This window comes from Ictidomys tridecemlineatus, chromosome X, assembly GCF_052094955.1.
Source record: "Ictidomys tridecemlineatus isolate mIctTri1 chromosome X, mIctTri1.hap1, whole genome shotgun sequence".
Taxonomy (NCBI): domain Eukaryota; kingdom Metazoa; phylum Chordata; class Mammalia; order Rodentia; family Sciuridae; genus Ictidomys; species Ictidomys tridecemlineatus.
Window position 1 is genome coordinate 62,275,776 of NC_135493.1, and position 8,897 is coordinate 62,284,672.

The 8,897-nt window shown below is 32.1% G+C and overlaps 1 protein-coding gene across 2 annotated transcripts in view; it reads left to right on the plus strand.

Moving 5' to 3' along the window:
- Hdx (highly divergent homeobox) overlaps positions 1-8,537 on the plus strand; it is a 108,612-nt gene extending 100,075 nt beyond the window's left edge. For both annotated transcript variants that reach the window (XM_005328835.4, XM_040282691.2), the window contains 2 exons: positions 173-295; positions 4,197-8,537. In XM_005328835.4, coding sequence (XP_005328892.1) covers positions 173-295; positions 4,197-4,322 — 249 coding nt within the window. In that variant the 3' untranslated portion in view covers positions 4,323-8,537. The remainder of the gene's footprint in view (positions 1-172; positions 296-4,196) is intronic.
- Positions 8,538-8,897: the final 360 nt, after the last annotated feature.

Consider the following 8,897-nt stretch of genomic DNA (forward strand, 5'->3'; position numbering starts at 1 on the left):
AATATTTTTTTAGTTGTAGTCGGACACCATGCCTTTATTTTATTTATTTATTTTCATGTGGTGCTGAGGTTCGAACCCAGGGCCTTGCACGTGCTAGACAAGTATTCTACCACTGAGCCACAACCCCAGCCCAACATAGGGTAATTTTATTGTTTAATGTTTTCTCCCTCAGAATGAAGAAGTCAGATTCATTGAAAATGAGTTAGAGATTCAAAAGCAAAAATACTTTAAACTTCAGACTTTTGTTCGAAGCTTGATATTAGCTATGAAATCTGAAGATAAGGAACAACAACAGGTAGGTCCCAAAGAAACTAGTAAGCTAAAATGCATCATGTTGTAAAATAGCATGTCACAACTGAGTTCTTCATATCTTTTTTTTTTAATTTATATTCCTGTTTGACATGGAGCAGAATGGTTGTTACTTTACGACATTTTTCAGTTTTCTTGAGAAAAGGAGTTCAGATTTTTGTGCCACTATAGTGGGAAATTTAAATAATTGATTCCATATTTTATTAATTCCAGATCACACTTTAAGTAGGGAAAATTGATTTTTAAATTGATTTTAAGGAAATTCCTCAAAATGTTTGTAGAAACAGGGCTACCCTAACTAGAGAGGCACATATTAGGGAAATTTTATGAATGAAAAAGTGAGACATTTATTTACCTCTCTTCTGGAACTTTGTTGCCTGAAAGCCCTCTGCAGAATTCACAAATGTTTAAATATCTTCTATTATGTGATCTATTGCTCAACACTAAGAAATTATGAAATTATTTTGTGAAATTCTTTGACCGGACTGTGTAACTTAATTTTCTCAATTTAAGTAAACTCTTTCAGTCCCCTACTCTAAGATGAAATGTCCCTTGTTTTTTTGCTATGGATTTTTGTTTATAAATACCTTCCAAGTTACATTTCCTGTCTCATATTTTTATGTGAAATCTATATAATCATTAATTCATCTTAAAATAATTATAGATGTATTTAAAATATGCCATTTAATATTAAAGGATACCAAATTTGTCAGATTTATATAGTTCCATGCTATTCCTGTCTGATAAACCAGATTTCTGTCTGATGAGTCCTACCAATATTGTGAGAGTCAGGTAACCATTGTTTAGGAAGCAGTTCCAGAAATTTGTATTCAGTGAATAATTTTAAAATATAAATAAATTCACCTCCTATACCCAAGCAAGACTGCACATACATACTCTATCCCAACATCTCCATGAGGAAAGATTTAACATCCCATAATTCCACTTTTCTTCAAAGAAAAAAATCTTTATATTATTAACTGATGTGTTGACGCACAAAATTAAAACTAGAAGAGTATTCAGGAAGCTCAAAATAGCATGTACATTACATGTTCAATATCATGAATTTTAGGTCCAACCAATGCAATAATGTGAAGCATAGTATTGATCTCAAAATCTCAAAGAATATTTTTAATTCAGTTTCATGTCCTATTAACTAGTACTTACCTGCTATAGTTATTACTGTCTCCTGACATCTGGGAATTGCATATAGGCTCCATTTTATTCTAATTATAATCTCACTCCTATTTAGTTTCTTTTCCTAAGACCACAAGCAAATAATAAAATAAACTAATCAGTGTTCTATTTTTCTCCTTCTCTTTTACTTTTCCTTTGATAAAAGGCCAATGAACAAACATATGGATAAAAAAAATTGGCTGAGAGAAAGACAAAGTGATATAAACATTTTGCTAAATGTTTTACCCTATATAATCAGCACCCAAAATATACACTACTGATTTTCATGACTTTCATAATTGATATGGGGTATAATGAACCTAAAAATATGGTCTCAAATATAGAAGATACTAGTGGTAGTGCATAAAAATAGTCTAGGTGATCTCTTAAATTATTGATTTTTATATTATGAAATATTTATGGATTCATTTACAGAAATAATTTTAGTCTACCTAATAAAAGATAACTATCGTGTCATTGGTTTCTTAATTTTAAAAATTCGTCATTGTTTTCCCATTAGTCTTATTTGGGAAGTTGATTAAGATAAGTGGTCCATAAAACAATTTGACATGGTAAAGAATTTTAGGGTTTAAGCCTATATGTTACACTCTGATTGAAATGTAAGATTATCAATAGGTATTTTAACATCAATGGCCATTTATTAAATCAAAATAATGTTGCCAGCATTGTTCTAAGCCTTAAGTTCTTTTTACCCCTAATAATTCCCTATGAGATCCTAACCTGATCAATTGCCTTTCTTGAACTCTAATTCTCCACTTTACAAAGAAGATAATAATGATAACATTATAGAACTTGGCATTCATACCTTAAGTTCTACAGTAACTGTTACAGAGACTGATAGTGTATTGGGGAAAAGCTTTAATAATCTCGTGGAAGAATGACACTTGGTCAGACCCTGAAGGCAGCTGTCATTGATGAAGAAACTTTAATAAAGAAAGTTGTGTTTATGTTAGGCTCCATGAAAAAAAAAGCAGTTCCAACAATTGGCATATTCTGAGCATTTGTTCAGTGTGGCAATGCTGCAGTCTATTAAAGTATGGAAAGAAGAATGCTGACGTGGTGTTATTAATAATACCGTATACTGCCTCAGATATTAAAGTTTTACTATTTCTTACTACACTCAATTTAGTCAGTCAACTTCATGCAATACAGTGACAAAGAAATGAAAAACAGTGCTTCTCTGATGTGTAGGACTACTTACTAGAATTTAGAATATTATCATGTCTCCTCATCTACTTGATTTTCCAGGACTCTATGCACATGGTCAGTGAGTGTTAATTTGAAAACTTTTCCCTCTTTACTATGGTGGTGAGTTAAATCCAGTGATATATTATTCATAGTCTGATCAGCCAATTCAAGCAAATGTTCCATTGCACCTGGACAGGATTAATGGTATCCCACTGTTCTAGAAAAATAGTTCTGTTTCTGGGTACTGGAACCCAGAACCTTAGAGTTCATGTAATAATTTAGGTACCTTTGCTGTGTAAATATTCTCCATTTCAGCAAAAATTTCATGAACAACTTAATGATATAAAATAAGAAACACCTTTTTATCCCAGATAGGAGGTAGTCTTTCCTTGTACATTCTGAAAAAATGAAGAATGTACTCTTGCTTTTTTGCTACACAGCAACAGGTATAAAATCTATAACTGTCACTTTTTTTAATAAAGAAAATAGAAGAAAACTGTCTCATTTCAACAGTGGATGTCATATGTTCTCCAACATGCCCTGTCTTTCTGTTCCTTAATTGGATAGTGGCAAGCTTTCATTTGTTCCTATTCCCTTGGTCCTTGTTTACTATTGTGCCTACAGCCCACACTACAAGTAATGCTGTCTAAAAATTTCCAGATATGCTATATTATTTTTAGCACTGGGAGCAGCAAATCAATCATTTAGTACCAATTTCTTATAGTCAAGTGGACATCCGCACCATGGGCACATAAAATTGGATAAATTATTTCTCTAGTTTAGATGCATGTTCTGCAACTCCAGATGAAATAATGAGACCATGGCAAAGCTTAGTTCATCAAGCTCAGTGTATTCTAATTATTCCAGCAGAGAAATGAGCAGCCTCTAGATACATCATTACAACAGTTAGCTTTAATGGTTCAACTGGCCCTAGTGGGTGCTTGGCCATCTGTAGATATGGGCATAGTGTAAGGAAAGAGAAAAAAAAATCAGTGTCTTCTCAAGTTGTTAAAGTTTAATATAAAGTAGACTAGTTGAACTTCTTTTCTAACCACTAAATTCATTCTCCCAATGAAGAACAAAATGTGGTTTTCGATAAGTATAGTGAAACCAGGCATGGGTATTTTAATAAAGAATACAATTTCAAAACCCTTTAGCAGTGATCAGTGAATACTCAAAAACAGTATGAAAATCACTTAACGCAAACACTTCAAAGTACTTTGTTCAGAACAGTTGCTCATTTCCCTCCTGATTTTCTCCTTTAGACAGGTTTCTAATCTATATAACCCACACTCTCAACATCTAGTATTATGTTACCTCTTATTAGTGTATGAATATATTTTTTCTTTTAGGTAAGTTAATTATGTAAGATCCTGAAACATAATTGCTTTTTTCTTTAAAACCATGAGAATAAATCAAAATTAAAGGGCTACAACTATTAACATTAAATTGAAAAAAATCTATCCACATACTAATCCAAAAAATTGATTTTTCTGACTCAGGCACTGCTGTCAGATTTACCTCCTGAATTAGAAGAGATGGATTTCAATCATGCTTCACCGGAGCCTGATGATACCTCATTCAGTGTGTCTTCTTTATCAGAGAAAAATGCCTCAGACAGTTTGTGATTTGAGGGGGAGGGGAATATATGATGCAGTCTTTTGGCTGCTTAACAGGTGTGCATTTCAAGATAACTGTATTCTGTTGCCCCAATAATCTTCAGTTGGAAAAATGCATTGTTGAAACATTCTGTGAAAGATGAACAAGATATAATGGCTACAATGCAAAAAGCTGCATGTGAAATTTTAAAGTAATCATTTGAGATTTTCTTCCAAACTGGAACTCTGGGAAAAATTTAATTTTAAACAACTTAGCTATAAAATTTATTATGTCTGATTTCTGAAAGACTTTTGCTTGGCTTTATAAAAGAATCTTAGTAATAGTTTTAACCGGAGACACAAAATTTAAACCATTTCAACATTACTTATAAAGTTGTTATAGCTGGATTGGTCTTGTTTTTGTAGCCATTACATCTTTCTTCCTCTCTCCTTTTCCTATCATCCATATACACTTTTACTCAGGAAAGTGGATTGAAAATTAAAAACAAAACTTTAAAATATTATTCAACCTGGCTGAGTCCTGGGATTTATTTTTCAACCCTTATGAGAATTTGACTTGAGATAATGATTGAAAATTGAAATGATTTCTAGTATGTAATTGTAAATTGTTGGTATTCTTCTATTATCTGACCCAAATATTTTCAGGGATGGGAGAAAAATACAGAAAGTTAATTCATTAACATAAAGTCAAATAAATCATTAATTGTATAGAAACAAAATGTAAAAGATTAATCTCAATGGGAATTCTTCATTGCTGCCAATGGTAAACATTGATAAGATTTGTATTCTTGCAAATTTGTGTAACCATGTTAAATGAAATATTACACAAATATTTCAAGTTTGTCACCATCTTCATAATATTTTTTCAGTTCTTACATTTTATGAAACAGGAGGTCAAGGTAAGCCACTGAGAATTTTTTTTTAATCTAGTCACTTAGCTTTGCCACAAAATTTACCTCATTTCCATGTGAGGCATGTACAGAGCCATCAGCCAAGGATAACATCCAAAAAGTGTTATATTACTTTGGTTGTAAATCCTAGTCCTCTGAATTTCCTGGATACTATTCTGCGAATATTCACCTAAAATGGGCATGGTACCCTGTAGTTCTATTAGTAACTACCAGATGCCAACACATTGCAGATTGTTCTTTGTAGATCTTCCTTTCTGGGATACCAGAAGATATTACCAAGACCCATAGAAGGGAAAATTCCAGTTTTTCTCTAAACTCACAGAGCCAAATATTTGTGAATTGGTAATGTGGAACTGTGTTTTATGGTTAAATTACTATCTATACCTAAAATACTAATGAAAGCTAAATGGCTGTTGTGGTTATTAAGTTTCCATTTCGGACATTTTTTTAAAAAATTCAATGAGAGCCAATTTTTATCTTGGAATTTACTGATATTTATGAATACAGAAAGGTAATCATTAATGTATTTGACCTTGAAATATCCCCCCTACACAAATAGGGGAGGATCATTGGACAGTCCTTCATTTTTCAACTGTTTGACTTGATATTGCCACTATAATACTGTTATGGTTCCTTTGTTAGCAGAAGCATTTCAAGAACACAGGTATGCTCCCATTTAGCTAAGAGGTTCTTTGCAAACAATGTTTAGCATTCCTTGATGACAAGTCAAATTTGCATTCAGAAAAAAAGAGCAAGCCCTCTGTAACAGAATCTCAGATGTTAATATTAAATTTATAGATTGCACCAATTCCTCCATGAGATGTAGTCCCCACTCTGTACAGAAAATAGAAACCATTTCTTAAGTAGGAAGAATAAAATCCCTCCAGCCTGAAAGTTTCTCCTCTGATCATTAGTTATGGTGAGTCTTTTAACTCAAATTTATTCTGCCTCAATTTAACCCTCTTCTTAGCTAGTTCTCATTTTAAAGTAAGAATAGGTAAGTTTCTCCTACATAATTTAACACTGAAGATTGTATCTTCACACCTTAGAATTTAGTCACTGAATGAAAATATTTTTTTTTAGTTCCTACTTTAAAGAAGGCACTGTACTGGATATTGGATTTCTCAGCAAGCCCTGGACTTCAAAAAGAAATGTTTCATGTTAAATTTTCAGGGATATTAATAATATTTATTTAAGTAGAAACTGTAATTAATTTAAAGATTCTGCTAGGTATGATTCCTAGAGGGTATGCTAGTTTACACTTTGGGGAAAAAGCATAGATGACTTCCTTGTTCCTGTATAAAGTTCCATCAAACTAGAAACTATATAAATCATAACAGTAAATTTAGGACTCCTTTTATCTTATCATTTGTGTTTCATTATCACAATTATTTCTTTTACCATCACTGGAATTAAAACACTTCTGAAATGAAATGTGGTTGTTCTTATCTTGGAAACAAAGGAAACAGCTGCATGCAAAACATCATAATTTGCAGATTGAAATTATGAACCTAGATTCTGAAAAAGATGTCAAAGTGTTAAAAACTAGTATATGGGACTGGGGCCGGAGCTCAATGGCAGCACACTTGCCTGGCACGTGTGAGGCACTGGGATCAATTCTCAGCACCACCTATAAGTAAATAAAAATAAATAAAGGTCTATCAACAATTTTAAAATATTAAGAAAAAACACTATTATATGGCTGAAGATGTAGCTTTATGATAGAGTGATTGATATCATGTGCTAGGCCCCGGGTTCAATCCCTAACACCACAAAAGAAAAAAGAACTATTATGAAGAACATATTTTTTACAGATATAGATTTTAAGGGAAAATGCAGCTCTTATTAACATCTACATGGAAGAGGGTAAAAATCAACTAGTGTTTCTTTCTTTAGGGCTTACAGTCTTAAAACAGACCATAGGAATAAAGATGTAGTTCAGTGGTACAACCTGTGCTTAGCATGTATAAAGCTCTGTATTAGATTCAAAACCCTGCAAAAACAAACAAACAAAAAACTACAAGGTACTATATGAATTGTTTCTCAGACAGAAAGCAATGTTAAAAAAACAACTTTTTTTCTGTTAGCTGTATTTGGATGTCTGCTTTAAGCTTAGTATAACCAAGTTATTTTTAAGCAGGAAATATATATTTGAGAGCATTTACCTTCCAAACTGTGGACTTAAAAAATGAAGCCACCTTCTACCTTGAAATGAAGCTAAAATTAATCACAAGAAAATGAAAATTGCAGTTGCCCTGGAGAATAGGAAAATTAACACATGCACAGAAAATGTTAAAAGAAAATTGGCCTCTTCATTGAACCAGGGGATGTTTTATTGTAATGTTATTTATCAATAGCAAGACTTTTGTATTGCTATTGCAATAATGTGAAAGACATGTTTCTTATTGTTGGAGAAGAAAAGGCTGTGGCCCAAACACATTCTGTGCTCTATATACTACCAAGATCTCAAAATATATTTAAAAGGCCATTTTATCCAAAAACAGAAACTTCTAGCTTAAGGGTTTTTGATATTCAGCAGTCTTACATGTTTGTATGATAAAACAAAAATGGTAGATTTAAAAGAATTCTGGACTCTAGAGGTTTCTTTGTTTTGTTTGTTTGTTTGTTTGTTTTTTGTACAAGAGCATTAAACTTATATTCAGTGAATAGTTTCCTCATCTCAGCCTGATTGCTTATGATCTTTTTTAAGAGAAATTTGAAAATGTTAACTGTGACCATTCTTCCAGATTGAAATAATAGTATACCAGGAATATTGTTTATTTTTAATGTATTAGATTTCTATTCAGATCCTAAAGATGCACAATGTGATAATTTACCTTTTTAAGGGAGTTGTCTATGCCATTGTGTCTAAATGTTAGGTAGATTTCTCTTTGAAGTTGGTGTTATCCTTGGCAGACAGCACTGTATCATGCCCTTCACCAAGCTATGCTCTGTAATGCTATAATGGAGGAGCCTACTAACTTTTGAACCTACAATCAACATACCATTGCATAAAAGAAGCCTTTATTAAGAGCAGATTTGCTAACGGGGAAAAAGAATAAAGTGATATTTTCATGCAAATATAATTATGATTGTTCCATTAAAGTGTATACTGAGTATATATTGTTCCACATTGAAATTTATTTTGCATTAACTTACTAAGTAATTCCTTTTAGCAACCCTGCATCCTTTTTACTGGTACTACCTCTGAAGCATACTATCACCTTAAAACCACATCAGATTGTAATGTGAATTTTTGTAGGGTTTTTATTTAAACTTTTATAGAGGCAATAAATGATTTCCAACTAATAGACATCTATTTCTTTTTTTAGTGTTTATTTTTGTCAGTCTTTGTGTTATAAGCCTTTTCCCCCATTTAAAACAAATCATTTCCTCCCCACTAGAAGGTGTTGAAAAAAAAAAAGAGAAACACAAAGAGTAATAAGGTGTTGGAGGTCACAATAGGGAGGACATGGAGTACTCAAGTGAAAATTTGATTAAATTTCAAGTTGACATATATATAATCAAACTTTACTTAATGAAGAACTACTCCAACACCAATGAAATATTGTGAATATTCTGTAGCAGGCAACGGATTTGCCCACAAGGACATATTTAAATGGTAAGACCAACAAGTAAATTGCCACTTTATAAACAAAAACAATAGTTTTTT